The sequence below is a fragment of the Ooceraea biroi genome, chromosome 8 (assembly GCF_003672135.1).
Source record: "Ooceraea biroi isolate clonal line C1 chromosome 8, Obir_v5.4, whole genome shotgun sequence".
Lineage (NCBI taxonomy): Eukaryota > Metazoa > Arthropoda > Insecta > Hymenoptera > Formicidae > Ooceraea > Ooceraea biroi.
In genome coordinates this window covers 7,964,279-7,981,795 of record NC_039513.1, presented here as the reverse complement: position 1 = coordinate 7,981,795, position 17,517 = coordinate 7,964,279, and the positions used below count along the sequence as shown (strand labels likewise).

At 40.5% G+C, this 17,517-nt stretch overlaps 6 protein-coding genes and 1 long non-coding RNA gene across 11 annotated transcripts in view; 5 read left to right on the top strand and 2 right to left on the bottom strand.

The window, feature by feature from the left end:
• The first annotated feature begins 105 nt into the window (after positions 1-105).
• Positions 106-2,310, top strand: LOC113562346. Its single transcript, XR_003406865.1, has 2 exons — positions 106-226; positions 310-2,310. It is a non-coding gene; the product is annotated as an uncharacterized LOC113562346 (long non-coding RNA).
• Positions 2,191-4,480, bottom strand: LOC113562345. Of its 4 annotated transcripts, XM_026971581.1 has the most exons (5): positions 3,900-4,480; positions 3,684-3,818; positions 3,159-3,371; positions 2,850-3,065; positions 2,191-2,732 (listed from the first exon to the last, which is right to left on the bottom strand). In XM_026971581.1, the coding sequence occupies exons 1-4, from the start codon at positions 4,254-4,256 to the stop codon at positions 2,910-2,912; spliced, it is 861 nt and encodes a 286-aa protein (XP_026827382.1). In that variant the 5' UTR covers positions 4,257-4,480; the 3' UTR covers positions 2,191-2,732; positions 2,850-2,909. The 4 variants fall into 4 exon arrangements, with proteins under 4 accessions (XP_026827382.1, XP_026827384.1, XP_026827385.1 ...); XM_026971583.1 differs by lacking the exon at positions 3,900-4,480 and having other exon boundaries at positions 3,159-3,374; positions 3,471-3,817; XM_026971584.1 differs by lacking the exon at positions 3,900-4,480 and having other exon boundaries at positions 3,471-3,817.
• Positions 4,481-5,083: 603 nt separating this feature from the next.
• Positions 5,084-7,197, bottom strand: LOC105275707 (abscission/NoCut checkpoint regulator). Of its 2 annotated transcripts, none has more exons than XM_011332751.3 (7): positions 6,909-7,197; positions 6,603-6,820; positions 6,271-6,505; positions 6,062-6,208; positions 5,882-5,992; positions 5,661-5,771; positions 5,084-5,549 (listed from the first exon to the last, which is right to left on the bottom strand). In XM_011332751.3, the coding sequence occupies exons 1-7, from the start codon at positions 6,954-6,956 to the stop codon at positions 5,544-5,546; spliced, it is 876 nt and encodes a 291-aa protein (XP_011331053.1). In that variant the 5' UTR covers positions 6,957-7,197; the 3' UTR covers positions 5,084-5,543. The 2 variants fall into 2 exon arrangements, with proteins under 2 accessions (XP_011331053.1, XP_011331054.1); XM_011332752.3 differs by having other exon boundaries at positions 6,603-6,747.
• Positions 7,198-7,289: 92 nt separating this feature from the next.
• On the top strand, positions 7,290-9,061 carry LOC105275708 (transmembrane emp24 domain-containing protein eca). Its single transcript, XM_011332753.3, has 5 exons — positions 7,290-7,380; positions 7,452-7,606; positions 7,939-8,159; positions 8,286-8,432; positions 8,530-9,061. The coding sequence occupies exons 2-5, from the start codon at positions 7,474-7,476 to the stop codon at positions 8,677-8,679; spliced, it is 651 nt and encodes a 216-aa protein (XP_011331055.1). The 5' UTR covers positions 7,290-7,380; positions 7,452-7,473; the 3' UTR covers positions 8,680-9,061.
• A 196-nt stretch (positions 9,062-9,257) lies between these two features.
• LOC105275711 (TATA box-binding protein-associated factor RNA polymerase I subunit B) lies at positions 9,258-15,447 on the top strand. The gene is made up of 10 exons (XM_011332755.3): positions 9,258-9,494; positions 9,563-9,656; positions 9,795-9,999; positions 10,074-10,212; positions 11,051-11,184; positions 11,274-11,489; positions 11,591-11,820; positions 11,895-12,084; positions 13,595-14,038; positions 14,119-15,447. The coding sequence occupies exons 1-10, from the start codon at positions 9,408-9,410 to the stop codon at positions 15,251-15,253; spliced, it is 2,874 nt and encodes a 957-aa protein (XP_011331057.2). The 5' UTR covers positions 9,258-9,407; the 3' UTR covers positions 15,254-15,447.
• Positions 12,091-13,588, top strand: LOC105275710 (isoaspartyl peptidase/L-asparaginase-like). Its single transcript, XM_026971792.1, has 3 exons — positions 12,091-12,604; positions 12,667-12,960; positions 13,049-13,588. Exons 1-3 carry the CDS (start codon positions 12,379-12,381, stop codon positions 13,570-13,572), a joined length of 1,044 nt encoding a protein of 347 aa, XP_026827593.1. The 5' UTR covers positions 12,091-12,378; the 3' UTR covers positions 13,573-13,588.
• A 1,116-nt stretch (positions 15,448-16,563) lies between the features above and the next one.
• The window catches only part of LOC105275712 (protein phosphatase PP2A 55 kDa regulatory subunit), a 29,261-nt gene continuing 28,307 nt past the window's right edge, over positions 16,564-17,517 (top strand). The window contains exon 1 of the mRNA XM_011332759.3: positions 16,564-16,977. The gene's annotated coding sequence lies outside the window, so the exon portion shown is untranslated. The remainder of the gene's footprint in view (positions 16,978-17,517) is intronic.

The window sequence follows — 17,517 nt, the reverse complement described above, 5'->3', positions numbered from 1 at the left end:
CACCAACAGCCACGACGGTGAGTCGCTCGATTTATGGCTCACCCTGTAGCACACGATGTGACAGCCGTATACGTGTTTCACGGCGCAATTCCCGCAGGATCGCCAATCCTCGAGAGATGAAATAATGGGAAAAAACTATCTAGTTACACGTTCGACAATTAAGGTGCCTTTTCATGCAGCGAATAATTCGTGAGCGTCACATCTGTATGGTTGCGTGTCAACAATAGTAAGAAAATATTATACATAGTTGTTTTGAAATGCTTTTAAATATTATATTTAACAAATATAGATTAAATTATTACTTTGTAGGAAAATCTTGAAATCTTTGTAATGGACGACGAGTCGGTTATAAACTGGACTTGGTATAACCACCAATTGCAGTGGTTATTGCATATGTGCAATATGTACAATAAGCAAATTATTATTATATTGTACAGAAAAGAAAAGCTGCTGCAGTTGCAGCTACACTTTTACATTTGAGAAAAAGTGGAAAAAAAAGATATTGTAAAAAGAAATATTGGATAGCACCCATTTTTCAAGAAAGGAAAGTGCATGGATTCTTTCATGCTGTGCTACCTAAACTCGTTTTAGAAGATTTGAGATTTAATAATTACATACGCATGTCTGCAACTCAATTTGAAAAGTTAACATTCTTAGTTCGAGCAGACATATTCGCTCCTTGCGAATATTCGCTACAAGCTGAAACTTTTCAGCGAACAGCGATTACTCGCTAGCGAACAGCGAATGATCACGTGACCTTCATTCGCGGCGATTATTTCGCTGTATGAAACGGCACCTTCATGGTATACCATGGAAACACTGCTAGATATCACCACGGCCTCATGTTAAAATCGAGGTAGTAGTACGACTCGACGGCAAAACGTTCGCAACTCTATTTTCACCAATTTTCAACAATTTTCGATAAATAGTATTGTTCAACGACGAGATGGACTTTCGAATACAACTCAACAGCGACTCGAGAAAGCTTATTATATAATATATAATTATAAATATTATAACAATATTAGAAAGTTATGAAATATAAAAGTGATTAAAATGTTCAATAAATGAAACAAATTTTTCATTAGTACGAAAAATTAGTATTAAAAGTAAGTTTTTTTAATTTATCCCACCAACCAAACCGCTCACAAAGAGTCCTGGGACTAACAGGCGCATTACGTCAGGACTCTCCACCGGTTCCACGCTCCCGGCTAAAAGGAGTGATTTTGTACGACCTACGTCCCCCTGTGGGCTACGTCCCCTGCCCCCAGGAGGTTCGGCCACCCCCCACCCGGACTGCGCTCGTGCAAAATGCCGTGCATCCCTGTCGAGACCGGGCAGAATGCCCCACGGATGGGTCATGCTGCCGAGTCGGTGACACTAAAACCGCATCCGAGGATGGAAGGGTAGGAGACCCGCGGGTCAGCGCCCCGTGGAAGGAAGGGTAGGGAGCCCGCGGGTCCGAGAGCCTCGGCGGGAGGAAGGGAAGGGAAGGGTAGGAGGCTCGCGGGTCCGAGAGCCCCGACGGGAGGAAGGGAAGGGAAGGAGGCCCGCAGGCAACGCCCTAGCGGGGGGAGAAGGTTAAGGAGTCCAGCAGGCAACGCCCTACCGGGGGGTAGGGAAGGGAAGGGTAAGGAGTCCCGCAGGTACCGCCCTAGCGGGAGGAAGGGAAGGGAAGGGTAAGGAGTCCCGCAGGTACCGCCCTAGCGGGAGGAAGGGAAGGGAAGGGTAAGGAGTCCCGCAGGTACCGCCCTAGCGGGAGGAAGGGAAGGGAAGGGTAAGGAGTCCCGCAGGTACCGCCCTAGCGGGGGGAAGGGAAGGGAAGGGTAAGGAGTCCCGCAGGTACCGCCCTAGCGGGTGGAAGGGAAGGGAAGGGTAAGGAGTCCCGCAGGTACCGCCCTAGCGGGGGGAAGGGAAGGGAAGGGTAAGGAGTCCCGCAGGTACCGCCCTAGCGGGAGGAAGGGAAGGGAAGGGTAAGGAGTCCCGCAGGTACCGCCCTAGCGGGGGGAAGGGAAGGGAAGGGTAAGGAGTCCCGCAGGCAACGCCCTAGCGGGGGGGTAGGAGTCCCACAGGGAGAGCCCTGGAAGGACGGGTGGACTGCAGTCGGAAGCGCCCGACTCCGAGGGAAGGGAAGAATGAAGACAGACTACATACAAAAACACATACCAAAAAGCAAAAAGAACAAAATTACAATACATATTATATTAACAAGTAATAACAGAAATAAGATAAAAGTGTACGCAAGTGTAATAAAGCCAGTAAGCACAGATACAATACACACAAATATAATAAAAGCCAATAAGCAAAAAATAAAAACAATTTGCAATATAGTAAACTAAATTAATTTCGCATATAAATAAAAACAATTTTCCGCGTTAGGGTGGCGGGTGGGTCCGCATGGCGCGTCCGGGTTCTCAAATTGTTGCGCGTTCGCGACATCGTTGAACTCGAGCACAGTCACATTGGAATTCGTTGTAAACGTCGGATACGTCATCAGCCACTCTTAGTAGCCTCCGTTGAGGATCTTGATCTTCTTATACTTTGTGCCGGGATCACATTTCTCGAAAATCTCCTTCAGTATGTTCAGATAAGTGCTGGTCGCCAAAGTTTCCTGCGTAGTGTTCCAGTCCACCAGAATTATTACGTCCACGTGCTGCGCCGACCGATGCTTAAATAAATCGAATGACTGCTTGTCCTTGTGAAAGCAGTCCGCGAACTTGTAGCCCAGCTTTCTGAAAGCAAACACACCATGATGAACGTTCCAAGCGCGTCGATGAATTGAAAAAAAAAGGATATTTTATAAAATTAGAAAGTTATAAGCGAAAAAACATTATGCGAGATGTATTTACCCCGGTTTAATTTCCGATTGTGGAATGTTGATGCACTTGTCGAACGTAATTTTGGAACCGTCATAATGAGCCTTCTGTCTGACGTCGATGATCAAATAATAAATACCTGTCCACCTCCATTTTCTTCACCGCGTCGTTGTGCTTCCTGGAACTATGCTCATAGCGTATCTCTAACTTTTGCCTCAAGTCTGCAAGTATGTTTTTCACTTCATTTATCTAGAATACAAACATTCATGTATTTACGCACACGCAGCGGCACAGTTATCTGGCTGGTCACTCTGGCATACACTGCCATACACTGCTGCTTACCTGATCGACGGTCATGTTGGTGGAATAGATGGACTTGCGGTCCTTGTAATCCTGAGTTTTCTTCAGCCACTTGACCGTGTCCAGCCATCTCTTCAAGAGGATATACGCAGTCTTGTAGTCACCATTCTTCTTCGCCATCTCGAACTTCTGGCGCATAGTGGGAAGCCTCTGGTACACGCTGCGTGGCTTCTTCCCCGCACAATTGACTCTCGCCTGCTTCACAAATACAAACATTCATGCATTTACGCACACGCAGCGGCACAGTTATCTGGCTGGTCACTCTGGCATACACTGCCATACACTGCTGCTTACCTGATCGACGGTCATGTTGGTGGAATAGATGGACTTGCGGTCCTTGTAATCCTGAGTTTTCTTCAGTCACTTGACCGTGTCCAGCCATCTCTTCAAGAGGATATACGCAGTCTTGTAGTCACCGTTCTTCTTCGCCATCTCGAACTTCTGGCGCATAGTGGGAAGCCTCTGGTACACGCTGCGTGGCTTCTTCCCCGCACAATTGACTCTCGCCTGCTTCATAAGATCATTTACGCAGGTATACCCCAAATTCGCTCCGTTGGGCATCGTTGCTCGCTCCCGCAGCCTCGATCCTTGCCGCAAGATTGGAGCATCCAGTGACACTGGCGACGTGTCCGGCGCGATGTACTATCAGTCCAAGGATACGCGTCAATCGCTTTTAATCTACTTAGGGCCTTAGCTCATAGTGATTCGCAGAAGGAAACGTACCTGGAAGGTGCCGTGATATTCGCAGGTTCGCGCCGCGAACGAGAACGACGCGCGACTTGAAGTATCTTCGTGGATCGTACGTGTCAGGTTTACGTCGGCGGATAACCCGTCCTGCCGCGAACGACGAGCAACGACGTACCTCCAGGACAACTCTCTCTCTCTCTCTCTCTTCATTAGGCGCACCGGACGATACCGTGACGTCAAACCTAACCTCTCGTACGTAACTCGAACACCAAGATAAAGTTTTGACGGCGAATTTTGGGGGTTAACCTTTTCTCGCCCCGCATTTTTGCGCATATTTAGGTTAGGGCCAGCGCACGTACATTGCCGTAGCACTTTATGCGACGCGTAAGCCATCGTGCGTTGACGCGACAAACCTGTCAGTACATGTCGGCTGCGCAGGCAGCCGACATGTACGTGCGCTGGCCCTAACCTAAATATGCATACGGATTCTTCTTTTTGAAGACATTTATGAAAAATGGGTCGGAGGTGCTACTTGTGCAGTAATTATAAGGAAAGAATAAAATCAACCGACACGTGATCGACACGAACCGTAATCCGTATGCATATTTAGGTTAGGCTGATGGCAGAGAACGCGACATAAGCGCTTACGTCGGCCTACGGCGAACCGGGCGAACTGAAGTCGAAGAGCACACTACAAAGATGTATTTTAGATAGCTTCTTCGCGATGGTGCTGCCATCGTCGCACAATATTTGCACAATAAAATGCTTTTTACAAAAATTTGGCAATTTGTACGCACAAAATTGCAGCGGCCACCACTCGGGATAAAATAAAGGAATATAATGAAGTTTTTAGAAGTGACTTTAGAAGCGTAATAAAAGAGAAAAGTATATGTGAAACTCATGTATGTATGTTAAGTACAAGATACAATGTATGTATAGGTACAAGATTTTCACATGTACTTATATTCGCAGCGAAAAATTCGTTGCATGAAAAGGCACCTTTATGGCGCGTCCCATGGTGCGGAATATGCGCAATGCGGAATTAGCGGAACGCTCGTGATTGGTTCAAATTGTGAATGCTAAATAAATTGTAGCTTATGTATCATAAACATAGAAATTTTTTGAAAAGGATGTTTCTGGCAAGTTTTAAGAATTTTGCAGTTTCAAAATTTTAAAAATTTACGCGAGATAACTAATCAAAATAACTTTATTTCACAGAATTGTGAAAAATAATATTTATACAATAGAATTAATACATTATAATATACTTATACATATTCATACGTGCATGCAATATTGTACCTATTGTACAGTGATAAAACAAGCTAATAAAATTTGTAAATCAATAACAATGACCAAAGTTATATAAAATGATGTAGTTAAAGCAAGTGATAATTCGGTTTTTAAAGACTCAAAGAACAATCTATCAAGTTTAGTACAATAACATTTTTATAGAAGATAATTTTTACCACAGCTCAGTTATAAATCAATGCTGTGATGTTTGTTCATCATTTCACCACAAGTATTGAAATTTTTAAAGCATGTAAAGCAGTAGAGTATATTTGCATCTGGAGTACAACTTGTATACCCACACAAGTTTCATTCACTCGCAGCTTACAAGCATCTTACCCACTTATCTATCTCCCATCCGCATAAAACCACAATTTCTTTTGTGGTTCATCAAATCTAAAAATATTTTGATAAAGTTTATTTATTAATATAATTTTCTAAGAAAAAAAGATACATGCATATATATATATATATATATATATATATATTGCTTCATTTTTTACTGACGGTTTTATCATCACTTCGCGGTTCTTCTTCGGAGTTTTCCCGACTTTGATCAGAGGGATCACTAGCTGAAGATACATCCAACTCCTCACTTAAATCATCCATTTGTTGTAACTGTAATCGATCAATAAAGATTCACATAACACAATCATGTAATATATTGTTCACGTATCTGTGTATAAAATAAGAAAAAAAATGTCATTTACAATCATTAATATGTATACCTTTAAGGATGCTATAAGCTTGTTGACCGATTTCACATCATCGTCACTGTCATCATCCGTTACGTTAATTGTCATATCTTGCATTTCTTTTCCTTTATTTTGATTAAAATACTGCAAGATATAATACTGACTGTCATAATTTCCAACTTTCAAAAAAGAGATATTGCAGTTTTTACTTACAACATCATCATCTTTGTGTAGTGCCATCAGTCTCCCTTGGATCTCTGTATAAGGATCATTGGCTGATGCAAGTTGCAGCTGCTCATAATATTGTTGAATTAAATCATCTGCTTTCTGTTGATCCGTTCTGGTATCTACTTGATGTATCTGCAATAAATGATCAATAAGACTACATATAACATAACTATGCAACGTATTGTTTACCATACATTTATCGTCTTACTCCTATTGGCCTCTGGATCTTGATCTTTTAATAGCGCCAGTCTTTGCTTGATCTCATCGTCTGTGGGTAATGGATGGTTTCGCTTGTCGTCCTTCAGCTTTTGTAGCCTGTCTACAATTTGCTGATCAGCTGGCTCCAGTCCTTTCTTAAGCTTGTCCCAGTGACTTGTATGCTTGTACATTACTATTGGAGGTTTTGCTGGATTTTCTAATGAATCCAACCTGATCAAACATTCAACGCAGCAACGTTATTTTATGTGATTTGTTACATTAGTTAAATTATTTCGTGAATGCCAGGTAGACAATTTGCTCCTCTTACTTCATAACAACGTCATCCACCATAGAAAACAGTTTTAATTTTTCGTTTGCATCAGACATCAATGTATCATTCGTAGCGTCCTCGGGACTCGAGTTGCTCATTTTGCTCAATTTATTGTAACAAGGTCCACAAACCTTCTTCGTTCCTACGTTAGGAATCTCGCATTTATACTTGAGACACTTTTTACAATGAGAAAAGCCACATGCAGGACAACCAATCTGAGCAAGAAATAAGAATTAAACAAAGAAGTTTCATTTTAACAGATTAACCTGTTAATCACAGAGGAATCAATACCATTATACTTACTTCCTTCGTAAAGACCGAAAATTTTGCTTGACAAGTATTGCAGGGCATTCTTTCAATTCTTTAGTGACAAGAAAAATAGTAAATAATTCATCCTCGATGGAGGCTTTGAATGTTAACTTTCAATTTTGGCCTCAAATTATTATGTAACTGTTTAGGATAAATTATCACGCAGTGTGTCCAATTTGTATGTTTCGCATTATTTAACACGGCACTCAAGCGTTGTCACAGGATATTGACAACCTGCAGGACAGTCTGACATCATCTTTAGCGTAATCAACATAAAATATAGATGTCTCGTGAATATGCGTGATTGGGCGATTGTTACACCTTATTGCATCAAATGTTGCTAAATCAACGGTTGGGTTAGGGAGTTACTAGATTGTCGGCTTCAGTTGGTAGCGTCAGTCGTGTTACCAGCCAGCATTGACGTGCGACTCGACTGCGACAACTTCAATCGTTTGTTTTCGCGAAGGTGACGTGTATTCCGTTCTGGCTTACGTATAAACGTTCATACCCGAATTAATATTCTTCTTCTGTTAACAGTGGTTAACGTAATCACGCGACTATGTTAAAACACGGGAGTATTTTCATCGTCCTCCTGTGTTTTCTTGAGCTCGGGACAGGCCTGTACTTCCACATCGGTGAAACAGAACGAAAATGTTTTATCGAAGAGATACCTGACGATACCACAGTAATAGGTAAAAATTTCATGTGACATATTCTCGTGTCGTGTTCAGTTATCACTCATTGTTATCGATGCCACAACACCGGGTTTCTCAGTTGTTATGCGACAAATCGTGTGTAAGCATGTCTGACATATGTGTGTCGTGGCACACATGGTTGTCCTATAATTTTGCAAAAAATCAACAGTTGAATAAATTTGAATAAGTGTGTGGGAATATTAGAATGGGTCTACATAAAGATTGCCTTCTTTCCTGTTTTCACATTTCTTTTACTTATTATTATTATTAGATAAAATATATTATTACTGGATGAAAGACTGACTGAAAACTTTTCTGTGACTTTGCAGTAAATTACAAAGTGGAACTGTTTGACCCAAGAAGCGGAGGCTTCATGCCAAGCAGTCCAGGCATCGGCATGCACGTCGAAGTAAAAGATCCGGATGATAAACCTATTCTCTCTAGAGTTTACAGCTCCGAAGGTCGAATTTCCTTTACCTCGCACATGCCAGGAGAGCATGTTATCTGTTTGTATTCCAACAGTACCGCCTGGTTCAGTGGTACTCAATTGGTAAAGTATACGACATAAATTTATTATCACGTATCAAGCAAGAGAGATACAGAAAAATAGACAGAATTAACATAAAGAGCGTAATTAAGTTTTAATTATATTTCTTGACTAACTTTTTACTTACAGAGGATACATTTGGACATTCAAGTGGGAGAACATGCGATTGATTATGCCAATGTAGCACAGAAGGAAAAGTTGTCAGAGCTCCAGCTTAGAATACGTCAGCTTCTGGTTCAGGTTGAACAAATAACCAAAGAGCAAAACTATCAAAGGGTAAGAAACAAAATACACAACTTTTATGTGAAGCAACAGTTTTGCATGAGAAAGCTGCTAATATTTAATTGCAAACAAAATTGTTTGTATTTTGCAGTTCCGAGAAGAACGGTTCAGGCAGACGTCAGAAAGTACTCATCGTCGTGTATTCTGGTGGTCTCTGACTCAAACTGTGGTTGTCTTAATTATGGGTGCATGGCAAATGAGACATCTGAAGAGCTTCTTTGAAGCCAAGAAGCTAGTTTAATAAAGTTGTAAAATATGGTAACTTCAGCAGTAACAGTATCATCCACATATCTAAATTTCATTTGTAGTTTTACACACGGTTCTTGCTACAAACAATTTCTACATAATATTTCATTATCATTCTTATCTAATAAGTATGAATGTATTTATAAGAAAAACAAACTTTGGTTATATTGGTATATTATTAATATGTCTTGTTCGATTAATCCGCTCTTCGAGCATAGAAATTATAGCGGGAGTGTAATATTGTACGCGCTGTATTGATTTTGGATGATCAATGTGCGAAGTTTAATATTGTCTTGTAAAAACAAATACTTATCATTAAGAGTGGGTGGCTGTAAATCGCATATAATTAATAAAATGCTTTGAATGATTTGTGTAATAAAATAATCTCCAGTATATTATTTATATTACACTGTGTAGAATTGCACTAGTTCCGTGTGAGAATCAACACAGCCAATCAGATTTGTTCTTTTCATAGGGATATTCCCGATAAATTGGGAAATTTATTCTCGTTGGGTTATTTTTGGACAACTTTGTAGTGAAAAGTGCACAACATTTGGTTTGGTAGTACTGCTTTCTCTAGCATTTAGTTGCGTGCCAGTCAGATGGTCGTAGAACGCCGGTCCACGAGGTTTAGATTTTTGAACGGAGTGATAAAGCGTGTACCTTAGAAGACAAATCTCGCGTATTACTGTGTACAATCGTTTTCGATTATTTTCAACGAAAATGTTAACGTGTGTGAACTGCGGCTGCACCGATTTTTACAAAGAATCTGGTTACTTCTTCTGCACAACATGTCAAATGCAAAGTCAGGTAAGTTTGATGGAAAATGTTTGCGAAACTTTTGACTGGGAACTTAACACAGCTTAAAATTTGTTTAGGACGCTGGGCAAGAGCTACAGCTAGACTTGCCCATGCAAATTAACACAAAGCTACGAAAAACAAGAATCCGTCGTATGGGAAGTGACAAAACAGGTTTGCTTCTTTTGTAATAATGTGCAATAAATAGATAAACGAGCAATGTCAATTATTCCTGTTGTTAGCGACGTACAAGTTCGGTTTGCGAAATATCAGATTTATTTATTCTAAGTAAAGTCCATTGTATTTATATAGAAGACGAAATTGGATGGACATCTTGGGAATTATACAATTTTGTCATGATTGGTTTGACGAATGAACTTATTGAGCTTGGCGCGTCAGCTGATATTAAAGCGACAGTTTTACAATTGTGGGCACGATATTTGGGAAGATTAGAAGTAGCTTTTGTCTCGAAAAAAAAGAGGCTAATACCAAAGCTCTCTCGAAGATTTAAGAAAAGGTTGGTAGAAAGCTTGTTATGCTTTACATAAGAGTTACACTGTTGGGACGATAGTATGATGTATTTTTGTGTAGGGATGCTGTGATTATATATGGCAAAGTATTGTCGCAGAAGAAAGCTAAGAAACAAAGAAGATCTGGAAGTAATGTAACGGATTTTGCTTCCACTTGTCCAAGTCAGGGAACTTCTATGAAGGAATTGAATAGAAACAAAGTATGATTTAGTATTTAATTTGTAAGCTCCAATCTTGGAGAACCAACTATACAGGGTGAGGCACCTAAAACAGGCCACCTGAATATCTCAGCTGTTATTGGTGATAGAAAAACATGTGTCAGACCAAACTTGCATGGTTTTGAGGGACACATAATTTGTTCTAAATAGTTTTTTATTAGGTGGATGCGTAGAGGTCATATGAAGGTAAACTTCGTTTTTTAAAATGGTATATGTTGTTTTATGTACCATCTAGTAGAGCGTTTGAAGATGTGCACATTGATCTACAGGTCAAAATCATTCAAGGTCACTGAAGGCCAACTGCAAGGGAAAATAATTTACTTTATATTGCTTAGAGTTCTCTGCTATTAAAAATACTGTAAACTCAGAAATGAAAAAGTTCTAGCCATTAGAAATTTTTTCTTTTCCGAGAAGTTCTGAGTTGATGATATCATTATTTTTTATATTGCCTAGAGTTCTCTGCTATTGAAAATACCATAAATTCAGAAATGAAAAAGTTCTAGCCGTTAGAAATTTTAGCCTTCAGTGACCTTGAATGATTTTGACCCGTAAATCAATGTGCGCATCTTCAAACGCTCTACTAGATGGTACGTAAAAAAACATATCATACCGTTTAAAAAAACGAAGTTGACCTTCATATGACCTCTACGCGTCCACCTAATAAAAAACTATTTAGAACAAATTATGTGTCCCTCGAAACCATGCAAGTTTGGTCTGACACATTTTTTTCTGTCACCAATAACGGCCGAGATATTCAGGTGGCCTGTTTTAGGTGCCTCACCCTGTATAAATGTACTGTATAAATGTATTTTGTGTGCAGAAACTCATGATCACTGCGGACTATGATAGATTTGTGCAGTCACAGGCAAGTTCGGAAGGAGATGCACTTAGTACATTTAATTCGAGCATACACAGTTTTCAGTCTAGTTCGGCGCGATCTTCTGAAAATGGAAGGTAATAAATATGAATAAGTGCGTAGGGAGATCAAAGTATATAAAAATACAAGCACAATGTTTTCAAGTATTTTACTATTTTTGGCACAGAATACAATTCAGTTCTTCTGCTAAAGAAGAAAGAAGAAAGGTGAAGAATATGGCAAAGAAGATATCAAGACAGAAACGCAGCAAGTACAAGCAAAGTCATGTAACCACTCGGTATAAAATAAGCCCAGAATTAATTACACCGATGAAACTGTGGGCAATCTTATACCTAGCTTTGAGGATTCACAATCAGGATATACATTTAGGTGATATGATAAGGTAGTTTAAGAATATCCGTTTCTTTTCGACAAGTTACTTGCTTTCTTAATGTGTTACATGAACTTCTTATGCATGTTTATCAAAAATGTTGTTTTGACCAGATATGGGAGAGAAGGACATTTATCTTATTACAAATTTGATCACTTGATACCTCCTGAAGTGGCTTTAACGAGAGACGATGTAAATTTCTTATCACGAGCTGCGGACATAACGCACAAGGGTATGAGAAGTATAATAGGAAAGATGGCAGAATTCCTTGGAGTCACCAAAATAATTTGTCCAGATTTCTTGTCATTTATCGTTCGATATTGCAACGAATTACATCTGCCAAGTAAGAATATTGTAAATCGAAAAATCTTAATTCTTTTCGTGAATAAAGCATATGTAAAGATGCGATGTTTGCAGGAGGGATATCGTTGTATGCAGAAAGATTGGTAGCCTTATCTCCTCCGAAGATGACATTCGACAGAAGAACCTGCATTCCTAATTATGAAGGCCGTGCTATAGCATTCATTATCGTGGTAATGAAGACGTTACTGGGCTTGGACGGCATTACAGAATATGAAATTAGTAAAGTCGCAGCTAGCATAAATAGGTTTGTATTAAATTAAGCTTTTATCTGCATAAATGACATTTAGGAGATAACGATCTTAAATGTTCTGCTCCTGAAATTTACAAAACGGGATATTTATAACAATTGAACATGTGCATTCTGTAAAAAATACGGAAATTATGTGCATGAATATAGTTGATTATGTTCATGTGTCAAATGTGTATTAAATTTTTGTAACTCGCGCGTAAGAAGACTCGATGCAGAAATTATTCCGATAATACTGAAAACACGTTTTGGCAGTAATTCGAAATTCGAAATGAGAGTGTTTTAAGTACAATGCAGTGCGAAACCTTCAAAAGCCCGTGTATATTCGTACACGGTGAGACTTTTGATGATGAATTAGTCATCGAAAAAATGATGAGCTGTAAAAACGCAGCATCCACCGGGTATCAAAGCCTGTTGAGCGGTGCGAGCCCCGTAAAAGCTGCAGAAACTGCATTGTGGTGGTTGGAATGCGATGAATTCTTTAATTGCGGCTACGGTTCAGTGTTGAATGAAATAGGTACGTGCAGAGGTAACGAAATGACTATGTACGATATTCTGTCATACTATGGTTTGGTACAGGCGATGTGCAAATGGATGCAAGCATAATAGATGGCTCCAAGTTGGAATATGGATCCGTCGCGGCGGTATCAGATATAGAACATCCGATATCTCTTGCCCGATACGTTCTTGATTGTTTTCCCAACTCCATCATAGTGGGAGAAGGTGCAAGACAATTAGCGAAATATGCGGAATTAGATTGGCTATCTAAGGGAGATATGGTAGCACCGGCAGCGTATGTAGCTTATAAATCAGGAGGAACGGATCATTCTGACGTTAACGCGAATATTGAGAATCAGGCAGAAGCATTAAAAAGTAAATTATCAAAATAAAAATAATTTTTTTGATGTTATCCGTCTAGTAAAACATGGTTGATACTTTCATATCATCTTTGTCGATGCAGACGGTGGAAGCGTCGGTTGCATAGCTTACGACGGTCACAGTATTGCTGTAGGAATTACAAGTGGTGGTTCAAATAAAAAATTAGTAGGAAGCGTAAGCGGGTCTTCCATAATGGGCTGTGGTGCGTACGCCGATCGAAATGTAGGGTGTTCTCTGACAGGTCACGAGGAATCTATCATGAAACTTGGTTTATCGAGGGCCATTGCGAGTGACATTGAAGAAGGACGCTCTCCGTGGAAAGCTTTAAGAGAAAATCTCGATTACATGTTGAATAAGTACAATCGTACCGGTGGTGGTGTTGCGTTTACAAGGTCTGGCGAATGGGGCATCTATTTTACCGGTAATAGAATGCCGTATGCTATAATCATGGACGATCGCGTGACATTCGGTGCAGCTTTAGATGAGAAGAACGTGGAGAGATATACCGAATATCGTAAACGTTACCCGTGCAACTGCAATTTTCCCTTTGTAAATGAATTCGCATCACGACGTATTACAATCTGCCTTGCCTGTTCTTTATTCTAATACGTGTTTTTTTCTTTTTCAGTGCAATTGATAATGAAGGTATTTGCGACTTCAAGCTATTCAATTTTCGGGAATGGCAGGATTACGTTGAATGTAGAAGAGCTGTGTTGGTTAACGCGCACTATCCTACCAAGTTAAAGCACAATCCGGACGTACCCGACGTCAATAGTTTATATATTAAATATTTGGAGTCTATGAGATCCAAGTCGGACAGGGAAGAACCAGAGATAACTACTGGACATAAGCACTTAATACCGCGTGAACTTGTTCACGCAATGAAACATTGCGTTACTAACATAGATTACATTGATGTACCGTTAAATGACGTAAACGAATTTTCTCCTTCGTTAACGCCACATCACTCGTATCTTCAACAATTGTTGGAACATCCGTCGTGGGACCTACCAAGTATACTTCGAAATGATTTCTTTTCCACCAAAATTGGGTATATGACGAAGCCGGATCTGTAAGTCAGAGTATCGAAATCACAGCCTTTTGGCACAAAATCTAGCAATTGAGTAACATGTCGCTTTCTTTCCGTTTCAGTGTCTGCAAACTGGCCGTACAATACAACATCCCATTAGACATTATCGATTCAAATTTGCATTTCGTCGAGAAGATTGTGCCATTCTTTGAACAAGCAAAAATGGCCAATATGAAGGAATTGAAAGATAATGTCGAGATACAAGACTGTCTGGAAGAGGATATGGAAACATCGGAGAAGAAGGAAAGTTTCATTGAATATCTACATAAAAAGATACCTTGTCGGTTTAAAATTGACCCAAAAAAGAAACAGTATTACGACAATAGTTGCAACAGAACAATAAATACAGAAACTCCCCCATTAATATCCTCCGATGAATTTATATTCAATGAGGTTCTTCCAAACGGCAAACTGGCAATCCCGGATGAGATCGGTGGTGACGAAAGTGAAGACGACGATACGTATTCGGAGGATGTTCCTAGAGAGACAAGAGTATTGACGAAATTTTGTAAAGCATACGACATACATTTTTCGAGCACGGAGAAAAAAGCTTTACTCGGACATTCACGCCAAGTGAAGAAGCAGAAGCGCAAGCTCTCAAGAAATGTGCATGGTAAGTTCGTTAAACAGGACGACGACTCTCGCGGCGCTGAAAATCCAGACGAGGATGATTGTTACGAAGAACAAATCGAGATGGTTTTAGCAGACGATTTCAAGGTCGACAGTGTACTACCAGAGATTTCGGATATTTTGAATATGAATGATGATATGTCTAATCGTTTCGACGATCTCTTGAAGAACGAATATGACGACCAGGACAAGAGACATGACGAAATGTTCAAATTGGCAACTGATAATTCTGCTTTCGCGTCCGATACGAAATTGTACGACGATACGCTCAGGTTGTGCCGACCTTTCACAGATTACTGGATGTATCACTGTAACTTTAGTCGCGTAAAGCCAAAGAATTTTGAATTATTCGAGAAAATGCTGCCGAGGGGTTTCCGATGGTTGCTGAACGAATGCGCGAACGTCGTTGAAATGTCGACGGAGGATCTCTATGAGGAGGTGTGCCTCGTGGAAGCCTATCATGCGTACTTATCAGAACAGTTCGAGAGTTGCGTACCGACTGCAAGCAGCAACCCAAATTATAGCCAAAACCGAGCGTACGTCAACGCGATCTTGAAGAAATGGTAAAGTGAATAAAAAACAACATTGTCAATTGCAATCGATGTTAAGAGACCTGTGATATAATTATACAGTATTATATTTATATTATGCATGTGATGTTACATATAATTTTCATGATGACATGTCATGAAGCAAACGTAACGATAGTTGAAAATAAAATACTGTGTTAATTTCGTTTAATAAAAAAATTAATTATTGAATATTTTTATTAAAATTATTTGATCAATATATATTATACAGGGTGTTTCCTCTAACTGTAGCACTTAGAATATCTCTGCTTCCTTTGATGATATGAAAAAAGTCAAAGGACGAAAATTGTTCGATTCAAAGAGACTAGTACTCTGGTAAGAAAATTATTTTTTTTAATGTGACCTTTCACAAGATATCAAGGTCATGAACATTTTTTTAAATGAGATGGTATATTTTCCTTAACGAGATGATGTAGCTTGTAAAAAAACAAATTCAACCATACAGAATATGTTGACCTTCAAATGACTTTGAACCACAAAAATCACGTTTAGGAAAATAAACTCCATTTATTGTATGTATAACTACAAAGATATACCTTTTTTTACAGATGTTCGAAATGATCACCGTTTACTTCGATACACTTTCGAATTCGATGAATAAACGATTGTTTTACGTTTTTGAGAGATTCCGGAGTAATTGCGGTGCACGCACGCTGAATTCTTTCTCGCATATCTTCAGGTGTTGTCGGAATATCGCGATAAACTTCATTTTTTTAGTGTCCCCAAAGAAAAAAATCAAGAGGCGTAAGATCCGGTGATCGAGCCGGCCAAGAAATTCTTCCACCACGTCCAATCCAGCGATCAGGAAATGATTCGTTGAGTATGTTCCGTGCAAATGAAGTTTAAGTGCTACAGTTAGAGGGAACACCCTGTATATAGATAAGATGTAATTAGTGATGAGAAAGCTCATTGAACGACCTTCCAAAAAAACCCTCCAAAGTGACTAAAAAATCGATATTCATTATACGGCGACATTTACTCCGAACATTTATCGGAGTGCATTCGAATTCTAGTGGAAAAATTAGAACTATATCCTAAATAATCGCAAGAATCGCCATTTCTTCGTGATTTCTTATTGCTTGCTAATTACGCGCTGACAATTAACAGTGTCACCGGTTGGATTCGGCGGTACGCAACTGTTGCGCTTGGCGAAAGAGAGAGAGAGAAAGCGAGAGACTCCTCGGCCGTTGTCGGCGGCACGCGATCTGTGCCGCGACGCGTCGCGTACGTCGCGTCGCGTCGTGGTCGCGGCGTCGGTTGGGGTCAGTGGGGGTGAGGCGACGCGACACGGTGCGACTCGGCCTGGGTGTACGAGCACTTTCAGTGGTAAACATCAGTCGGTGCGAGAACGGCGTCGGATGGATGTTTCATCGTGACGTCACACCCGGTGCTCGGTGCGACCCGGCGCGTCTCGCGTGAAGGAGTGTTGCGCGTGTGCGTCTGCTGCATGCATCTTCTGAGACGCACCTGTGCGGTCGTGCGTGCACTCGAGGCGACGGGTCACCCTCGTGCCTAACGTCGGGTCGTTGCGTCCTTGCGAGCCGAGCGAAGGTAGCGGCGAGTCAACGGTCACCGCGTAATCGCCGCATCCTCCCGACGCGACCGGAGGGCACCGTCCCGGCACCGACCACGACGTTGCGGTCCTCCTGATCGGCGCGACGCATCGCCGCCGGTGTGGGATCCGGCCCGCGTTCCTTGCGGGTGAGTTTCCGCCGATTGATCCTTCCCTCCGAAAGTTATCGGGTTATCGCCGCGGCGGCGGCGACAGCGAAAGCGACGGCCACCGTGTTTAAGGGGGGAGCCTGCTTTAGAACGCTGAAAATAAGGTATATTTTACGAATTGTTTTTGGAGAAACTATCCAGCGGATCATTATAAAACTTTGATGCATTTATTAGTACATGTTTAAAGATAAAAAAATTATTTTTTTATTTGAATATATCGCTTGTAGAGGTCGTCCTGGAGAAATCTTAGTGCAGCCGCGTCGCCGGCATTGCAAATTGGTGAGCATTCTCCTGCCTCCAAATTTCGTCTAAACTGAAAAATTGAAATATCTTCTCGTTATTTATGAATTCCCATCGTCGATGAACCAGAGAGAGAAGAAAAAAGTTGAAAAGTGCCAAAATGGTGGAGCTTAGAACACAAAAGTACGATTTTTAGGCAAAGTTTTTGAACTTTTTCATGCAAAAATAATTGTTTAACTTAATGTTTTTATGAATATTAAAGGTTCATCGACGATGGGA

Bases quoted from the DNA above. Each gene is read 5' to 3' on its own strand.
- LOC105275711 (XM_011332755.3), top strand. From the start codon at position 9,408: ATGTTAACGTGTGTGAACTGCGGCTGCACCGATTTTTACAAAGAATCT. The intron at 9,495-9,562 runs GTAAGTTTGATG...AAATTTGTTTAG, and splicing joins CATGTCAAATGCAAAGTCAG to GACGCTGGGCAAGAGCTACA. The intron at 10,000-10,073 runs GTTGGTAGAAAG...ATTTTTGTGTAG, and splicing joins TCTCGAAGATTTAAGAAAAG to GGATGCTGTGATTATATATG.
- LOC113562345 (XM_026971581.1), bottom strand. From the start codon at position 4,256: ATGGCTTACGCGTCGCATAAAGTGCTACGGCAATGTACGTGCGCTGGC. The intron at 3,819-3,899 runs GTACGTTTCCTT...TTGGACTGATAG, and splicing joins AATATCACGGCACCTTCCAG to TACATCGCGCCGGACACGTC. The intron at 3,066-3,158 runs GTAAGCAGCAGT...TTTGTATTCTAG, and splicing joins CCAACATGACCGTCGATCAG to ATAAATGAAGTGAAAAACAT.
- LOC105275707 (XM_011332751.3), bottom strand. From the start codon at position 6,956: ATGCCCTGCAATACTTGTCAAGCAAAATTTTCGGTCTTTACGAAGGAA. The intron at 6,821-6,908 runs GTAAGTATAATG...TTTCTTGCTCAG, and splicing joins TTTCGGTCTTTACGAAGGAA to ATTGGTTGTCCTGCATGTGG. The intron at 5,993-6,061 runs GTAAGTAAAAAC...TATATCTTGCAG, and splicing joins TACACAAAGATGATGATGTT to TATTTTAATCAAAATAAAGG.
- LOC105275710 (XM_026971792.1), top strand. From the start codon at position 12,379: ATGCAGTGCGAAACCTTCAAAAGCCCGTGTATATTCGTACACGGTGAG. The intron at 12,605-12,666 runs GTACGTGCAGAG...GGTTTGGTACAG, and splicing joins TTCAGTGTTGAATGAAATAG to GCGATGTGCAAATGGATGCA. The intron at 12,961-13,048 runs GTAAATTATCAA...TTGTCGATGCAG, and splicing joins TCAGGCAGAAGCATTAAAAA to ACGGTGGAAGCGTCGGTTGC.
- LOC105275708 (XM_011332753.3), top strand. From the start codon at position 7,474: ATGTTAAAACACGGGAGTATTTTCATCGTCCTCCTGTGTTTTCTTGAG. The intron at 7,607-7,938 runs GTAAAAATTTCA...GTGACTTTGCAG, and splicing joins TGACGATACCACAGTAATAG to TAAATTACAAAGTGGAACTG. The intron at 8,433-8,529 runs GTAAGAAACAAA...TGTATTTTGCAG, and splicing joins AAGAGCAAAACTATCAAAGG to TTCCGAGAAGAACGGTTCAG.